The sequence below is a fragment of the Clarias gariepinus genome, chromosome 18 (genome assembly GCF_024256425.1).
Source record: "Clarias gariepinus isolate MV-2021 ecotype Netherlands chromosome 18, CGAR_prim_01v2, whole genome shotgun sequence".
NCBI classification, from domain to species: Eukaryota; Metazoa; Chordata; class Actinopteri; order Siluriformes; family Clariidae; genus Clarias; species Clarias gariepinus.
This window is the reverse complement of record NC_071117.1, coordinates 20,786,735-20,806,917: the sequence shown is the minus strand read 5'-3', so window position 1 is coordinate 20,806,917 and position 20,183 is coordinate 20,786,735. Positions and strand designations below refer to the sequence as shown.

At 39.7% G+C, this 20,183-nt stretch overlaps 1 protein-coding gene across 2 annotated transcripts in view; it reads left to right on the top strand.

Annotated features, from left to right (window-relative positions):
* Positions 1-3,093: 3,093 nt before the first annotated feature.
* The window catches only part of appa (amyloid beta (A4) precursor protein a), a 34,679-nt gene continuing 17,589 nt past the window's right edge, over positions 3,094-20,183 (top strand). For both annotated transcript variants that reach the window (XM_053476580.1, XM_053476579.1), the window contains exons 1-4: positions 3,094-3,299; positions 18,842-19,009; positions 19,411-19,540; positions 19,987-20,099. In XM_053476580.1, the coding sequence (XP_053332555.1) occupies positions 3,240-3,299; positions 18,842-19,009; positions 19,411-19,540; positions 19,987-20,099 (471 nt within the window). In that variant the 5' untranslated portion in view covers positions 3,094-3,239. The remainder of the gene's footprint in view (positions 3,300-18,841; positions 19,010-19,410; positions 19,541-19,986; positions 20,100-20,183) is intronic.

Sequence of the window (20,183 nt, the reverse complement as noted above, 5' to 3'; positions counted from 1 at the left end):
GTCAAGTCCCCCAAAGTCCCCTGGAATAGGCTGCATTTCTTTAATGACTTTACTGAATTGTAATGCAGACTTACATACATACATATTTTTTCATCCAAAGAAAAATGCAATTACATTTATACAATTAATAAGCCTTTAATTCATAGCCTATGTGCCAGAGTAAATATAGGATTAGTCCAACAAGCAGTATAAGGAAGATTATGCTGTACTATGACTCAGTGAACATCCTATATGCTACGCAGCATTTAAATGCAAGACCCTGGCAGTAAAATGTCTTCTTTACAGCAAACAAGCTTTCAAGATTGAGTTTGAAGTCACAACTCTTTTTCGTAAAATGCCTGCCAATCTTTTCAGGGAGATTGAAGGTTGGACCTATACATTTTAGACCAGGCCGTCTAGCCTGAAAAGCCATTTAAGTGGATTTATAAGTGGATTTCGTTCGAGAAAGACCTGGATTTACCAGCCAGGAGAATATAACCTTGTCATATCAGCAAAAGTCCCCAGAGAAATCATGCTTATTGGAGCAGATAGTTGGTGCAGCAGCTTTTCTCTGATGGATCACCGCACAGTGGCAGCACATACCAGCAAAGAGTTTTTCACACATGTGTTTTCATCATGTGAAATGCTTTTATAAAAGCAAAAAATCCTTAAATGGCTGTGCCAACAGTTGAATGAAGAGAAAGGAAAAGAGAGATCTAAGTAAGTTAATGATCTCCTGTAGGTTAGCCAGCTTCACCTAGGGCCAATAAAACACACCCATCCACAACCAAACACACACACACACACACACACTTTGGCTTGGTAGTCTGTTCAATTCCACAGATTTTGGCATCGACTCGAATTCAGATTCTAATGACTGCTGAAACAAATGACTCACTGGAGCCGATTTAAAGAGTCGATTCTTCATGATATGTTTAGGCTGGGTGCGTATGATAATGAACTCAATGAACTTTTACACTTCAGTACTAATGTTATAATGTAACAGTACAGTGATTTAAACATCATTTTCAAATATTCAGTAAGTTAACAGTTTAATGAATGTTTTAAATGATGATTAAAATATTCATTTACTTAAAAAGATTCATTTACCATAGACAAATCTCCCCAAAACGAAAAAAGAGGGTTCTTTTAATATGCAAAGTTTTCACAAACGATTCCAAAGATACAGTATATAGATCATAAAAATCATATAGACTTTGATCATTATAATATTTGGGAAAAACACCACTGACGCAAAGATGAAAGTCCAAATTCAAGGAAATAGTGAGAGATTGTGCAAAGAAGTTACATAAAGTGGCACCAAGCATTTTAGTCAAAGTGAAGTGCACATATGACAGCAGATTAAAAATATAGCTATTGCATAATTTCGGCATAAATTTGCACAAATTTCTCTTCAACAATACTTCCAGTCTTATGCAATGCCGCATGTCATACACATTTTGAGACAAAAACGCACAGTACTGTATGTTTCATATGTTTCTGTGTCGTATGTACTTTGGTATATTTACAATCTAAAAAAGTATCTTATGTGCCTTATTTCATGTAGTCCATGCATCTAAAAAATTTAAAAAGATAAATCCAGTGAATAGTTTCCAGCCAATTTTATTCAGCCTAGACAATTATCCCGAAATTTAATCACTCACTTATTGTCTAAACTGCTTTATTCTGTGTACAGGGTCACAGGGGGCCTGAATCCTAACCCAGGTACACAGGACAGGCCATCTCGCACATACACACACTCACACACTCAAATGGGCAATTTGCGAACGCCAATTATGCCTTTGGCGGCATGATGGCTTTTATATATATATATGGAAGATTATGCTGTACGATGACTCAGTGAGACAATCAGTCAAGACAATCTCCTGAACTCCAAACTGAATGTCAGAATGGGAAAGAAAGGTGATTTAAGCAATTTTGGCATTGTTGTTGGTGCCAGACGGGCCGGTCTGAGTATTTCACAATCTGCTCAGTTACTGGAACTTTCACGCACAAACATTTCTAGGGTTCATCATGCCTTGTTACCACTGTGCAGGCTGGTGGTGGTGGTGTAATGGTGTGATGGATGTTTTTTTTTTTTTGGCACACTTTAGGCCCCTTAGTGCCAATTGGGCATCATTTAAATGCCATGGACTACCTGAGCGTTGTTTCTGACCATGTCCATCCCTTTATGACCACCATGTACCCATCCTTTGATGGCTACTTCCAGCAGGATAATGCACCATGTCACAAAGCTCAAATCATTTAAAATTGGTTTCTTGAACGTGACAATAAGTTCACTGTACTAAAATGGCCCCCACAATCACCAGATCTCAACCCAATAGAGCATCTTTGGGATGTGGTGGAACGGGAGCTTCGTGCCCTGGATGTGCATCCCACAAATCTCCATCAACTGCAAGATGCTATCCTATCAATATGGGCCAACATTTCTAAAGAATGCTTTCAGCACCTTGTTGAATCAATGCCACGTAGAATTAAGGCAGTTCTGAGGGCGAAAGGGGGTCAAACACTGTATTAGTATGGTGTTCCTAATAATCCTTTAGGTGAGTGTATATGGTTGGCACTGTCTGCAGTGCACAGGGTCCAGGTTTGATCCCCACTTCGGAGTGTGCATGTTGCATGTGCTTGGTGGGTTTCCTCCAGGTACTCTGGTTTCCTCCCACAGTCCAAAAACATGCAGATTAGGCTAATTGGAGTTCCCAGATTGTCCGGAGCATGTAAATGTTGATCAGAGGTCCTACCACGGTAATAGAAATGGGAATAAATACAATGGTCACAACCCTAGTTGGACTACAGAGTGTCCTAGATGATGGAGCGAATTACACCTTTGGACTGTGGGAGGAAACCCATCGGAAACAGGGAGAACATGCAAACTCCATGCACACAGACCTGAGGATGGGAATCAAACCCTGGAGGTGCAAGGCCACAGTGCTAACCATTACACGACCACAAATCCAAAAATATACTTTTTTTTCTTTTCTTTTAAACAGTGTCGACGGGATCTGGTGTGAAATGAGTTCGCTCGCATGGAATCGATTCTTATGCTTCAGAGCCGAATGATAAGATTCAGAGATCCGACTCTTTCGGGACACACTCCCTCCCAGGCCAGTCCTCCTCCACTCAAGTGACGCTGTGTGCCGTCTCGCGCTTCACACTCTTCCTTTTAAGAGCACGGATTTAAACCTCTGTAACTGACGACCGCTGAATATTCTAGAATCGTCTGGAGGATCTCTAGGAGAATGTGGGATCATCGGATTCTCTTGCTGTTGATGGTCGCGAGCTCGGCTCGCGCCGTGGAGGTAGGCACGCGATACAGTTATATAGATAGGGTTGTGTTTCTGGGTGCGCCGTGTGGTACAGTGTGCGCGCGCACACACACACAAACACAATAGTCCTAAATTAACCATTACAGGATTATAATACGCGCATCATTTATTCAGTGATGGAATACTGATCTTATGTGGCATTAATAATCCTCTGGACAAAGATTAGTGCAAATAAGAACATGGGGTTCAATAAAGATCACTGGTGATATCGGGTTGAGATAAAAAAGATTTTTAAAAATGTGTTACGCGTTAATAATCTGAAATGGCGTGATAATAATAATAATAATAATAAAATGTTTTTTCCCCTCCTAAGCATTTCCCCCAGATAGGTTTTCTTTTCTTTTTGTTTTGGGGAAATGAAAATTCGGAAATGATTGCATCGAGCAAGACGATATTAAACCTCCACACTTCACTTAAGATAATGATTTTTAAAATAAAAAATAAATAAATAAATCACCACACAACTAGCTGATCTTTTGTAAAAACGTGTTTTATGAATAATATAACAATTAATAAAACATGCTCTCTTCAGAAACTGGGTTTATTTCGGGATTGCTGTGTCCTTTAACAATTGCGCATTTATAAATAGCAGTGCCGTTAGAGTGTGTGTGTGTGTGTGTGTGGGGGGGGGGGGGGTATGCTGTGAGAGGACATTATAAAGGCATACCGACGTGTCATGTACTTGTATTTGTATGTTTCCTGAAGAACATGTTACACACACACACACACACACACAAGCCGGGCTGCCAGAGTTACACTGTAACATCCAGGAGCAAAGATGGCGGCGCTTTAACAAACTGCAGTAAGCTGAGCCTTTCAGTTCACTGAGACTGTGAGGAAGAGAACAATAGTAGCCTATTTACGCCCAAGGTGTAAGGTCTTGTAACTGTAACAAGCCACACCACACACAGTTACTTATCATTGTTAACTAAACAAGACACCAAGACACAAGAAGCTTTGTTGTGTCTGTGGCCTCAAATTTAACCTTAGTTTTATCAGCATACTTACATTTTTGATTTTTTTTTAAATGTACGCTCACTAAACCATGAAGTGAAACAACATAGATTTAATTAGGTTATTTTTTATTTCTACCCACCGTGTTCTCTGTACTAAATGGACCAGAGCAAACAATTAATGAATTTGCAGCTTAAAATTTTTTTTTTAAGGGATCCTATTCACTTTTCAGTCAATTTTAGCTATTCGGATGCGTCTTATAAATTCTAAACATGAAATAAAATATCCTCTTCCTTTAGTCTGGTTCCCCCCAATTCTTATTGGCTATAGCTTAAACAAGCCACATTGATTTTTTCCCCCTTCTAATGTGACCTTACACACTATACAGATAAAAATAGTTTATTTTTAATAAAAAATTTAGTTGTTTTAATCAGGGCAATCTTAATACTTCAGTATACCAAAGATATCTCTCTGCTTCCAACTTTGTGGCGACAGTTTGGAGAAAGGCTCTTTTTTCTATTCCAACATGACTGGCCCACACAGAACCCTGATCCCAACCCCATTAAGCACCTTTGGGATGAACTGGAACAGAGATTGCGAGACAGGCCTTCTCGTCCAACATCAGCGTCTGACCTCATTAATGCTTTAGAGAATGAATTGGCACCAATTTCTACAGAAACACTCCAAAATCTTATATAAAGATCCCTTAGCTCTGCTGTTCTTTACTGGCATGGCTCTCCACAGTAGATAAATTGCATAGACACTAAAATGGCCTGTTTAATAATGAGGATTATATTAATGAGAGCTTGAGATATTTAAAAAATGCATTACCTGAGGGGTATTTCAGCCGGTGCATTAAAAGACACACTTAAGGAGACTGCCGAGCCCCATGTTAACTTGTTGAAAATAAGCAAAATATGGGACCTTTACAATGTAGTAAAATTTCTATGATCTTTATGATCTATAAATCATGATCTATGATCATTTAATTCATTGTGCTTATAATTAGTAACCAAGCTTAGCTGTCAGCATATGGGTTAAAGGGGCAATCTGTATACATAGGCTGTTATCTATGTTAGCCCAAATCATCCCTAATCCTGATTGCTGTGTGATGTCCTGCTACGAGAAAAAGCACTAAGCCTTCGACAAATGTCAGTAATGAAAGAAGTGGGAGTCGTGTTGAAGGTCAGGGAACTAGATTGGGTGCCTTGATTGATCTCTCCACTTTGTTATAAAATCATTCATGGAACAACAAGGTGTACATTTCTCATCAGACAGCTCATCGTAACAAAAGGTTTCATTTTGTAACAATAAAAATGTAATTCAGACTGTTGGCTAGAATCAGACGGCATGCCTTTGTCTTTAAGGTATAGTATAATGCTAAGAATGATTATTTATAGAAATCCTCATATTTAAACTTTGGATTTGTTTTTTGCGTACGTTTAGTCTTGTCTGTCTGGCGACTGTCATTGCTTTCAAATCCTCGTCATAGAAATGACAACCTTTTGTTGCTATTCATCAGAAAGCACCATAAAAATGGTCATTGCAACATTTACTTTCAATAACAAATTGTGGCATTGTTCTGTCTGATCTGCCTCCCCTTCATGTGTTTTCTTTTCAATTACCCGTGCGGTGTACTGCTGTTCATCCGCTTTATTCACGGCTGTAGCTCTGGAAAAGGTCACATTACCTACAGTGGAATGGAAAGCATTCAGAGCTGGTCATTGAAAAAGCTCGGTGTTGAATAGGCAGCTTTGTTTGGCTGCAGCTCGCCTTGTCAGCAGGTGAGGAATGTTGTGTCTGGAGGGAAGAACAGAACCATGGCCTCCTGCATAATAGTTATCACCAGCTGGCTCTGAACTAATGCACCAATAATTATTTTATCTATTGTGTTATAAGAATCATATATTATCATCCTGTACACCTTTTCGTACCTCTTCACCACATTTGGCAGAAAATGTTTGTGCTTTTCTAAGATATTTGCTATCTTGCTGGTGAAAGTTAAACATTTTTTGTCGTTGTTGTTGTGGCTGAACATGACTAGCTAACTAACTACTCACAAGTACCCACTGTAGTTGTAAGTCAGCTGTAGGCAAAACCTTCAGTAGCTAGATCTGGATCTGCATGCAGGCGTGGCTCTATTTATATGCCCTGGAGAAAAACCCTGCAGCCTCCAGCTGGCACATGGGGTAGATGATGAGATCCAGGGCTGATGTGGATCCTCCAGCGGTACTGCTGCCTTGGCAACCGAGCTGCAATCAAGTGCAATCAACTGTGCAAACATATTGCGACAGATGTTTAATCTGTGGTCAGATGACCTTTGACCTCCACAGTCAGCTGTGAACAGGAAATGGGATTAGTGCACAGCTCAAAAACCCCCTAGGGGGCCTTATTCCATATGGAAGCCACAGATGGAGTAACAGGTAGCAAAACAGTGTAACATGTTTACAGTGTAATATGAATAAAATAAGTTTGATGGATGCTACAAAGAGAGGCGACATGTTTTCTTGTTGATCATAAGTTTATGAAGGCTGGCTTTAGAGATATTTGGACAAGATAATTATAGATAGAATAGAAATTCAACCCGTGTATATATTTACACTGTTTTTATTCTGTTTCCCAAATAGCCGTGCTTGTGTGCAGGCTCCTCCCTTCTTCTCTGCAAAGCCTGGTTGTTGTAGCACCCAGGCCGTCCCTCGGTGCCCACCGCTATAATTAGTGGTCCCTCGGGTAGAAACGATGGAGATGGAGTGCTGCGTGATATTCATCTGCCATTTTATCTTCCTGCTGCTGCGTTTTTTCCACCTTTTGTTAGATACATTAACCACAAACATGGTCTCTTTTTTTCTTATTCTATTTCGATTGTTTTGTAAGGATTACTGCAAGTGCATCATTTTGAGAATCTGCTCACGCATATGATGTTTCTGTTTGTTTTAAGACATGTTTTTTCTTTCTATATGACTTTAGAGCAGCAGCTCGTAGGGTGGAGCGCAGGCCACTTGCTACCCATGCAAAGCTATTCCTGTTTCTCTTTCCTGTTATGTGCCTTGGGAAGTTCCTCTGTTGTTTGACTCCCCCAGTAGTGCAAAGACAAAAGGTGTTAGTCATCCTCTGATGTGTGTGCATGTGTGTGAGTTACGTGCTAGGACTACATTCTCAAAATGGCGAACTGTGTTGTAGATCAAACCAACTATTGTATTAATTAAAAGATAAATAAATCTATGGAAGAAAAATACTACTATGGATTTACTTAAACTAAAGATGAGGTCGAAATCAATTCAGTTAAATATCACAGTTCTTTGGTGTGGCAATTTATATAACGGAAAATCGATTTATTTTTTTATTTTATTGGTGTACGCTTGCATTGGAGGTGCAGGTCTTTGTTGCTATTCCTCTATAATCCTGCAGATGGTGCCCTTTCAAGTGGAACAAATTATTGACGCATTTTGTTTAGAATTGTAACAAAGTCTTAAAAAAAACATTAAGTTCGAATCAGGATACAGCAGAACCTTGGAATACGAATGCCCTCCCATATGAATGTTCGCCTTAATTTCGCAGGGAATTCGCTTCGGCATACAAAGCATTTTCAGCATGCAAACGAATAAACTAAACCGAACGCTGGCTAAGTTGCACCTAAAGTTGTAAGCCGTGATTTGGAAAGCCAAGAGAATTGAGTTTAAGAATTAAAATTTTTTTAGTCAGTCGAAAGCTGTTTCAAAAGGTCAACCTACGATACCAAAAAAGTTGAAAAGTATTAATATTTTTTTGTTAGTTTTTTTGCGTGTTTTTTGTTTGTTTTTGTAATATTGCTAATATTTTTGGGTAGCTGGAATAGATTATCTGCATTTACATTATTTCTTATGGGAAGATTTGTATCACAATACGGACTTGAAAAGAATTTAATTCGAATGCCGAGTTTCCGCTGTATTTATAAGATCGTGATACTAACAGAATCGCAATACAAATCGATTCAGCACCTGGGTATGGTGGTGATAATCCCTAATTTAAAGTGGTAATGTGATATTTTTCTGAGGATGTGGGAGTCTAAGGTGACATGACTTGCATACTGAATTCTGAGTCCTGACCTTTCCAGGAAGAGTCAAGAGTCTGTTTTTGGGTTTCGTCCTAAATGTTGCAAATTGTGAGTTAAAAGCTTTAGTCAAACGTAGCAGTTATTCTCTTTAGTGGGAAAAAAAAACAGGAAGTACCTGAGCTAATTTAAGTACTTTCTGTCTCACACAGTTGTTTTTCACAACGCTACAAGAACCTAAAGGCATTTCATTGTTTTTATATATTTAAAAAAAGCTTTTTGACCGAATTGCTCAATGTAATGTCTGCTGTGTTGCCATGCCGACAAAAAGCTAAGGTATAGTACCAGCGCTCCAGGTTAAAAGCATTCAATTTAAAGGTGAGTTTCCAGTTAAGTGCCAAAGCAAACGAGTCCCCCGTCTCTATCCACCACTCTGCACTACAACACTAAATATCTTGACTCCTGTTTCAGCACAGTAACCGTGGAGGTCAGACAGCAGGCACTGTAGCAGTTCTGGGAAACGGTCACTGTCGCTGTCCGACGTCTCTCTTTGCAGTATTAGGATCCGTCTTCTCTTATCTGCCCTTGGATAGATAGAAAGGAACACAGATTTCTTTACACAGTTTGTTTTTGTAATTTTTTTTTCGGCACATCTGCTCATTATGTTCATAGTGCGGTAAGCTAAAATTAATTATGTTGGATAAAATGTACTAGGCACCGTACAGCGCGCTGATAAATATGCAACTTTCCTGGGAGCAAAGTATTTATAGGATCTTGAGTGGGTACAATCTCAGCAGTTGGCTAAATAAACTTTGTATAAACAAAAGGCCGGATTCATGCAGGCGATATCTAACAGACTAGATCGTGCAACCCAGTGCAATGTCATACTGGCGTTTTTCTGTCTGTATAGCAACAGTATGGAGGCCAGTTCACATGTGGAAATGATCCCTCATCCATTTACTGTTTGAGTCCCGGAATATGCCTGTGCCATCATGGAAGAAAAGCGTCATATACAGTATGTGATAACCTGGTCGTTCAGTTCGTCAGCTGCCTTAACATAACGTTGTTGAGCCTAGACCTAAGCAACTGAAGCAACCCCAGATCATAACAGTGCTTAAGGAGGCCTGTCTCATGGCACGCCCATCACTCTGGAATAGGGTCAATCTGGACACATCACTTTTCTTCCCCATTGCTTCAAAGTCTAATCTTTATGCACTAAAGCAGATTAAACCTTTTTTTTTTTTTTTATTCAATTATTCTTACTAACAAGTGGTTTTCTTATGGTCACACAGGTGTCTAGTCCCATTATGTTGAGTTATTGTCACATTGTATGCATATGGAAATGCTTTTTTTGTTTTTGGCCAGGCAGCGTATTTGCCGTTATACAGCATACAGTTCTGCTTTTATATCTCTTTCTCAGTCTTTTTCCTTTTTAAACATATACACTCGTATTTATTATTCACCCACCATTTTAAAACCACATATATTACCTTAAATGGCTATTTTAAGCCGACTGCATAACACTGTAGACCAGGAGGGGGAAACAATCCACATATGCTCCAGCATTTAAAAGCAGCGGTGTTAACTTGTTTTTATGATAAAAAATTTCGCACAGTCCTGAACCTGATCTAGATTTAATGCTATCTGGAATACCCCAGATTTTTTCAGACTTCATTAGGAGGAAATACTAACCTGACTGCAGATCAGTGCAACACAAATAGCCATAAAAAAAAACCCGGACGGTGAGGGGCGGAACAATAGATTGTTTGTGCAGCACTGCCTTGACATTTAGTTGGGGGTTGGTCGGACGAGGAGCAGTGTCTGCGGCAGCTCACAGCCCCACCGTCTTTGTTATGTTAGTTCACATGGTGTGTGTCGGTGGGACGGTGAAGCGCTGAGCGGAATGTTGGCAAGTGGGGCGAAAAGGAAACGAGTGACTGATCACCCTGTAATCACCGCACCGCACACCCACCTTCGGGATCCGGTCACGGCAACTAGGGACGGATATGATTTTGCTCACGCACGTATACTCACAATGAACGCTTATCAGAGCCCCGAGTGTGATTTTTATTATCTGCCTCAAACAGACCTATCCCTCCGTCTGTGTTCATCATTTGTTTATGTCTAGCTGAGAGGTTTATTACTTGCTCTTTCTTTATCTTGAACAGTTTATTTTCCTATGCACATCCAAATATCTTATCAGCTTTTGACCAGCTGAGACAATTCGATTCCTTAACAGCACTATCACGCTGGCAGCCACTGGGATTCCTTTACTCTTCCATTCTCTCAGAATAATCCTGAAAAACCACCAGCTTTCAAGTTCACAGTTAAATGTGACCCTGGTCTCTGAAGCTGTAGCAGGGGATTACGCTCTAGGGCTTTAGCATGCAAATGTGATAAGCAGATGGTAGAGAATTTCAGCATGATTGTGGATGAGGAAGTGTCCCTCACCCCCGACAGTCGCCAATGTGTGACACAGTTGTCCTTTAAACTCTCGGTGAATCAGCAGTGCCTGTCGTGTTCAAGGACACACTTACAGCGCGGTGGGTAATATTTGTAATGGATTAAAATACATAAAATAAATTCAGGTAATGAATGAAAAACTTATTGTAGATTTGTAGTTCGTGCAATTCGTCAGAATGTCGATTCTTCTCCCTTTCAGAAGAAGCGTGCAGGAGCTTGAAGAAGTCTGAAATCAGCGGAAACCGCAATTATCAAATATATAAACGAACAGATTTGTAAATGAATGGCAGAGGCAAATCCATGGGAGGTCGAACAGATTGTCTCGCATGTCCCTCTCGCCAATCACACAAAGTGGTGACCTTTTAATCCTAGATAGTGAGTCTATTTAGTGGGATGGAGTGGAAAGTTTATGTTAAATTATGGCATTTGGCAGACGCCCTTACCTAAGGTAACTCACGTTTTTTTTTTTTATTGGTGCATCTAAGCAGTTGAGGTGTAAGGCCCTTGCTCAAGGGCTCAGGGGTGGTGGTGGGGTTTTAACCTAAGACCTTCCGACCTTTTAAATTACTAACCACTGAGCTACCCCTGCCCAGTACATCTTTTTAAACGGATGCGTAAGACGATGGTAGTAGACGAAGTAAGAAGGGTGCAGTCGGGTTTCCCAGTTGTGCAGTAGAGATTGAGGTTTAGGCAAGGAGCAACCTCCGGTTCTGAAGAACGAGTCCAACATGGAAGTGCCAAAACATATAGTTCCTTTAATGAAACCCTTGGTGTTTCAACGAACATCCAGGCATTGTTGTTCCACCCATTTATGGATTAACCCGAGGTTTAGCTGGAGTTAGCTCCTTCCAAGATGGTGATGGCCAGAGCTCTCGCAGTTGGGCTTTAAAGCAGCTCTTCAGAAAACGTACAGGTGATGTCATGTAGGGTCCGTCCTGTTATCTACAGTCTGCAGGTTCAGGCCGCTTAAGTCCTTCTGTCCACAAACGTTTTGTTGTATATATTTACCAAGCTAATATATGTACGTCTGTATGTAGATTGAGCTAGACGAAATACTAGAGGGAATGTATGTCATAAATGGAAAAAGTTTCACTTTGTTGAGCTGTTTATGCTTAAAACAGCCATGTTGTTATCATGTCATGGGCTGAATTAGGAGCTAGGGAAACCTTCCTTACTCCTGAGACGGAATTCTGAGCTGAAGATGTGTTTTATTGCAGGTTGTGGGTAAAATAACCAATAACAATTTCCTGGAAGATAAGGTGTGTGTTGTGGTTAAAACTAGCAACACTTTAACTAGGAAACATTGGCTTTTTACATGGTCTTATGAACAAGGAAATTTTGCACTTATTAATTATTACCTTAAACCCGATGACCCATGATTTCAAGCTTTTGTTCTTATTATCAATAAAAGAATGAACTTATCCAAAGATCCTTGATTAAGTCTTTATTTATTCAGGTGCAAGATTAAGACAAGTACAGTTAAACCTCTTTCATTTTATTATGGGGATATATATATTTTTTATCCATGCACTTTGCCTGAACACAGCTGACTGGTTCACTCACATCACCGTTACAATCAAAAGCCAACCACAGTTTAACCTCCAGCAAACATAAATGAACAAACCTTTGTACAGTACAAGGTCTGTACTGGAAGTAATGCAAAAGCAGGCATAATGTTTGACATGGGTCATTCATATTGCACATATTGGTAGAGTGACTCTTGTTCTGTACAAAAGTACTACTCAACAGTCTCCATCACAAGCGATGCATTTGCACCAGTGTTGAGCCCTCTTGAACTCTCGAATCCTGTTTGACAATCCACTTTGTCAAGGTTGATGATCTCCCACTGCATGGATTCTCCTTCTTTAAAGTTCTTCTTCCTCCATCGCTGCACGTTGCTGTTGTCAATGGTGACATTTCAGTAAACATTCCTTATGGTCCTGATGGAGGTGTCCGTGCCAATATCGGAGTCCTGTGCTATTGGAGTCCTCCATCAGTGTGGATGCAGGCCTGAGCCTGTAATCTTTATCTGATTGCCCACTAAGAACAGCGTGATTGGCTCCACAGTGACACGGACCAGAGAGGGGGAAAGGGAATTAGCAGGAAAAAAAAAGTAAGCAGATGGTTGAGACTGAATCTTAAGCCTCTTTCACACAGCATGTTCAAGTGGGAATATTACGCCTCCAGAGTGAAACAATATCTGTGACCTAAAGGATTGGCAGCGATTCAGACTGATCAGCATTGCGAGTCATTATTTTAGGATCACATGAATCATTTGTAAGTGTTTAAAAAAACATATAATCAACAGAACGGGGTGCATTCAGGCATTAATAGGTTTAGAAACATGTACTACTAATAATAATAAAAACACGCCGCCTTCTCTAGGATTGGTTACAAGACGTTGGTCTCGTCTACAATGGGTTAGATCTTCACTGTTTGTGAAACCTGACCAAAACTCAATAATAAGAAAGACCGAAAGGTCTTATCATGGGCTATCAAACATTGCTTCAATGTAGTGCTGCACAATTAATAACATAGGAATCGAAATCACAGTATGAACCCATGCAATTATCTAATCAGAAAAAGGTGCTATTTATTACCGGTAATGTATGCATAGGCAGAAATGTATGTGAAATTTTGTCTCAAATGTACTCTATGACCTTGGGACTGTCCAATCAAAAGCCTCATTCATCAGGCATCATGCTGAATTTAGAAAATGTCTTTCAAGAGACAAGCTTTCAAAGATACAAGAAAATCACAGATGCCGTCAAATGTGACTTATTCGGAATAAGTCACATTTGACGGCATCTGTGATTTTCTTGTATCTTTGAAAGCTTGTCTCTTGAAAGACATTTTCTTTGAAGGTCATGGTGGTCAAGTTCTGAGTAGTATTTTTAATAGTTACATTTACGTAGCTACGCAATCACAATACGCGTCAGAATAACCGCAATGTAAGTTTTCAATCAATTCGTGCAGCCCTAGTTCTACATGTATGATGTGTGGGAATATTTTGAATGCATGGCTATTTGAAAAAAAAAGTATATGCTATGTGTTTGCAATAATAAAATAGCAAGGTTTAACCTTTACAGCGTTTGCTACGATACTTTAGTTTATCTGCAAAGACCACAAAAGGCTTAGCTTTAGCAACAACAGCAAGGCTTTAAGTGTTGCAGATTTCACATATGCTCGAAAAGGAGAAACCTGATCAGTCAAGTGAAATGTATACTGAATATGGAGATTCATTTGCAGATAATGAGCCAACTTTGCAGGAAAGTACTATTAACTCTCAAGCTCGAATTCCATCGCCTGCATCCTGCCATAATAAGAGAGTTTAATTGCAGTTTAAATGGTACAGCGCGTACCTAGACAAGTCGGGTCTCGCCAGCCGGCATCAAACACACATTCATAGATCAGGCAGAAAATCATTACACGGTCTGCATGAAACAATGATGTAAGCTAAAACTGAATATAATTTTTAACTAAATGAGTACAACTGCCTTCCAAATCGGAATTTAAGTATAAGGGGTGTCAATATTAACGCATTCATGTGAATAATCTAGAAATTTTAACGCATTATAATTTTTTTTTTTGTTAGTTTTTTTAACAGAGCTTAATTGTATGATCTGTTACCCAGCTGTTTAGCTCAAGTTTTATTATGCAACTTGTAAAGGCTGTAAAAGTCAGGCAACTGGCAAAAACTACTTTTATTGCCTTTACTGAAGACCACTGGACACCAGTAAGAACCATCACTACCTCAGTGTAAGATCACACCTAATCGACACTCATTCACTCTGCGTGTGTTAAAAACACAAGAGACGCGTTGCCGAAGCATGTGCTCGGCAATTACGCTAGCCAAGAGAAAAAGGAGATGACCGACATGGTCACCACTGTAGGACCAGACAGGGCTTACAATACGAGTGCCGCTGCAAGGGGATTAACATTTTAGAGACTTCAATTGTTATTATTACTTGTTAAATGTTAATCTTTAAGACATTATAAAACTGCATCATTTATTTCTTCTAACAGTTTGTCATGCTTTTCTTTATTCCAACATTGCACATTTTATAATACAAGTAAATCGATTGACAGCACTATTAAAAATGTAATACCATTTAAGCCAAATAGAAAAGTTCAGGAATCAGTCTTTTACTAAGTCACCCAGTCATGAAAAGTCACGCACACAATGAAATCTATCTTTTCAGAGCTTTTAAGACTTTTAAAAACTGGGTTTATGAATCAAAAAGGAAAATGTGCTAATATTACACCATACTTGCACCAGTCTGGAGTCAGGCGGTTTCATCCGAGTGCATCATTTCCACTTCACTGCACGATCCTTTACTCAGTTCACCGGAGATCAAAGTATAGAGTTCCTTTCTTCAAGCAAAGCTTCCCTGTGTGAAGTGCAAGGTATCGACCTGCATGGTTTGCGGACCTCCATCAAGTGGAGTTAGTTATAGATTAGCACATGAATGTGTTAGGAATGTTTCTTTGGGTTGACGGTGCCACTATAGACCTGCACAACTCTTTATATTGTTGGCTTAAAATACTGGAATTGGGAGCTCTATGTTTTAGAGCTGTGAACCAGAGCTAAACCGTGCAGTTTTGAACAGTATGATTTTTGCGCCAACTCTGATTTAATTTGACTTAAGCAGTTAAATTTCTTGCCGGTTTTGACGTATAAAAAACTACGAAAAGTACTAAATAAACATCTAAATGGTATTTAACTTTTGTTGATTTGATTAAACCTTGTGCCTCAGACAAAGTGTTAAATTGTCTGCTTTGCGCTCCAGCCCACTGTGTGGCAGTATTACAAAAAGAGGTTTTAGACCACTTACCGTTTGTAAGTTTATCTAAATAATGTTAACAGTGTGAATTGATTCAGAAATCAAAACTTATTCTTTGATTCATTGAATCGAATCGATCAACAAAAGATAATTTTTCAACAAAAATTGTTTTATTACGCAGTACTTGTACATTACCTGTATTACAATGTATACAGATGTCTTCTTTAAAGGGCATGTATTGTGCAAAATTCACTTTTAATTCATTTTAATCAGTCAGTCTGTGTGTTCAAACAAAAACTGTGTGAAAACATTCCCTGCTTTTTGTCCTTTTTCCATGTTTGTTTTGACCAGGAATTAAACAAGCTAGTTAGATTTTTCCACTATTGTGATGTCATATAAGACGATGCCCCATCTCTAGCTTGTTACTCAGCTTCGCTGTTCTCTGGAGGGTGTGGCTCAGCAGTAGCAGTAGTTGCATATATATGAAATGTATGTGAAATAGATATGAATTTAATCCGTTCCGGAGGCGAGTTCTTAAGGCAAAACTTCATATTCAAAACGCATTTTCCCACAGAAAATAATGTAAATGCAGATAATCCGTTCCAGTCATTCAAAACCTTTTACCAGTATGCCTGTACTGTAACTATAGAGTTAAAGGTACGGTACAAACACACTTTGAGGAGGCCTGTGTTAATGTTAACTCACAGTATAACATGGGACCTTTAAAATACCAATCCTACCAACTTAAATCAGACTAACCCTGATCACAATAAAGTAACTTTAGTTTTTGATGCTTTGTGTGTGTGTGTGTGTGTGAGAACTCTAAAGGATTTTCAGCTGTGTAATCTTGAATGACCTTGAAGGACTTTAGCTTCCAAATCCTAATAAGTAGCTGTCTGATTGTCCATGTGTCTGTCTGTGTGTGCGTGTGTGTGTATGTGTGTGTGTGTGTGTGTGTCACATGGTCCACTCTTTTCCTAACATAGACTATTAACAAAGGACCTGTTGTTCTCTTGCCAGCACATTCAGTCTTCTAAAATGATTAAGTAGCAATTACCTTCCTCCCCTCTTCCCATCTTCACCTTCCCTCTCATGTTGTTGTTTCCTCTAACACACAATGCTGTCTTTGAGCAGCGTTCTCAAAATTCTCATCTCTCACAGGAGTTACAATGGAAATATTAGAGCCGGTGAGAAACATGTGAGTTTAGGTTTGTAGCCTGTGGCTGCACTTTAGCTTTGATGGTGGACAGTTTGGTGATGTGTTACAGAAAGCTGTGTGTGTGTGTGTGTGTGTGTGTGTGTGTGTGTGTGTGTGTGTGTGTATTTGGGTCCTGCCCTATGTAGCCGAGTAGCAGCTTGTACTACGGCATTAATCCTATTGAAAGCAGGATTTCCCTTCCTTTCTTTAATCACATCAGTGTTTCCTAATCCAGCCCGACTGATACACAGACACACAAGCAGCCCCTGTAGCGCTAATGGGCTCTGCATGGGAACACGTCCTAATGAAATTCTAATGATATGTACACCATCTGTACGTAGGTACTCGTATCGTCTTGGCACCATGTGGAATTCGGTCTTCTTTTCAGGCTTGCCTTTTGAGACTATTGAGGTGTTAGAAGAGTCTGTTTACATATTAAACAAACCTAAAAGGAAAAAAAAAAAAAGGCTTCGCTAGAGAAAAGTGTGTGAGTTACAAAATGACCTTGTAATACTCTATCATTAAATAATGCAATGGAAAATGTAAGCAAACCTTTCCCAAGGATGATGACGTACACAAGGCTAGAGTCTGGGCCCCTTCTGGTTTAAAACAATCTGCGAACCCGAGGTACCTGATTTGTGCCTGATTCATTGAGCACAGTGTACAGTATCTGAACTCCAAAATAATAATAAGAATAATCTTGCTCCCTAACAAGGAACATAAAGTAAGGACATAACGCATTCCTGACTAGCGTTTGTATGTGTCGTTGGCAGGAAAAGAGGTTTTAGAAATTAGTAAAAGGTTAATGTTTTTAAACAAAATTTTGTGGAATTCCTTTCGTCATCAGACAAATACAAACAAATAAGTTTGTATGAAATATGAATTTGTATAAATCAAAATAATTCAGTCCATCGAGGACGACGGCGACAGTGGCAAGGAAAAACTCCCTGAGATGGTAATAGGAAGAAACCTTGAGAGGAACCAGACTCAACAGGGAACCCATCCTCATTTGGGGTGATAACAGAGACTTTTACTTTGACTTATGGTGCAGTTTAAGCCTTAGGCAGATATCCAAGTACGGCAAAAGTTCCACTAAATTCTATCCAGCGGTCGATTTAAGACACACCCACAGTTTGACTCATGCGCAGTTCGCTTTCAAAACTTGCGTTCCGTAATCTTTCTTTTATTTATATAGATGATATTCCTGAGCCGAAGCTAGCTTAAAACATAAACATAATTGCGAGCTGGGTGTAGCCTTATCGATTCTTCTTTCAGCTTAGTGCTTCTTTGGATGAGCCGCATTATATTTCTCCAGCACTCAAGTTCATATCAAGTGTTACATTATATTATATTATGTTATGGTTCATTTCTTACACCTGGGCTGAGTTACACTTCATTCGATCAGCACATTGAAATGGAACATTGAGAACTTCACCTCAGGTAGGAACAACATGCAGAAGGTGGTTCGATCGAGCCGAGAGCAGAGTTCACCGCTGGGTTTGTTGGCAGGACTTTATGTTCAGCGATGATGAATCGAGCGCCAGAGGGCAGATGTGGACTGCTGCGAAACAAAACTTGATGTATTCTGGATTTAAGCTCTGCACAACCACTGATCACTGGGACATGATTGAGGAAGGAAGGGAGAGCATTCTGACGTTGTGATAAGATGGGTGGGTGGAGTGCATGATCATGAGTAAAAAGCGATGTTTATCCGGCTTGTCCCAGTTTTCCTTGCTGTTATGCAATCGAGCATTATCAGATAGATGGGTGTGCTCTGAGTAATGCACGCACTCCTACAAATTTCCTTTCCGCTCACCTATGAATCCAGCTGGTGGCGTGTGTCGACATGTAACGTGATGCAGAGCACGCACGTGGATCATTTCTGATGGCAGTTGGGGAGGGTCAGATTCAATAAAATTCCCCATAGGATATGTTTCCTGGCAACTTCATAAAAGTACAAAATAAAAGCGCAGAACTATTTCATAATAGGTGAAAATCATGCAATCATGTATATTTCAACCATAATTGTTTCTATTGATTAAAAATTTAATATTTCTAATTTATTTGATATATTTTTTGCTTCCAGATTCCATCAGAAGATGGACCAGGCTCACTTGCCGAGCCTCAAGTAGCCATGTTTTGCGAAAAACTCAATATGCACATGAACATTCAGACTGGCAAGTGGGAGCCGGACCCCTCAGGCACCAAAAGCTGCGTGAACACCAAGGAGGGCATCCTCCAGTACTGCCAGGAGGTAAGAGCCGAAGCCTCTTCGAAAGACTGATCTTTATAAAAGAGAGAAATAAAAAAAAATGGATAAAAGAAACTATAAATGACTAAGCATGGAAATGGGTGGTGATGCTGAAGGAATGAAAAGGATATGGGTGGGGATGTGATTTTCACCTGGTCACACACCTGAGTCAGCTCGTTAAAGCTCAATAAACAGCTAAGTGAGTCACGTATGATGGATTTAAAAAAATATAAATCCCCGGATAAAGGGATAGGATAAGAGGTGTAGTCAGACAGCGGAGGTGTGATTAGTGCTAGAATTATTATGTTTGTCATATTGAACATGCATCAACGTCTGTCTGATTTCCTGTCCTGTGTTGTGATTTTCCTGCCGTCAATGACCCTGACGGTTTGCTGTTCCCTCAGGTCTACCCAGATCTGCAGATCACCAATGTGGTGGAAGCCAATCAGCCTGTCAGCATCCAGAACTGGTGCAAGAAGGGGCGGAAGCAGTGCCGCAGTCATGTGCATGTGGTAGTGCCTTACCGCTGCCTCGGTGTGTACTCCTTTATAACTCAAATTCACAATTCTATTCAGGGATTGCTTTTTAATTAATAATTTTTTTTTTTTTTAAATATCTAAATGTAATCGACTGGTTCTAAAGTATGTAAGTAAACTTACACACGTGATTTATAAATCTATTAAACAAATCATGGAAAGTGTTTCGTTTTACCTGTTTCCATAATTGTTTTTATTGCTTTAAGTGGTTGATGATAAGCCTTTGGTGTTATAAAGTAACTGATAACATCTGCACTGCGTGAGCATAAAGGCTTTTGGTCATGGAGTTCATAATCCTGTTCACCCTGCGTTGTATTAAAGTCATATCTTGTACCTGTAAGGCACTAATTAGATCCAATATGTGTGTTGCATATTTGTATACATTCGGGTTTATTGTTGTTTGTTTATTATTGTTTATTGTGTTTGTGTTTGGATGATGTGCAGTTGGGGAATTTGTGAGTGACGCTTTGTTGGTACCCGATAAGTGCAAGTTCCTGCACCAGGAGCGGATGGACACGTGTGAGAGTCACCTGCACTGGCACACTGTGGCCAAAGAGGTGAGTGCACTCGACACGCGTTTGGACTGTCCGGTTCTACGTACACAGAACCGACATATTGAGCTTTAGTTTACAGGAGGTTCT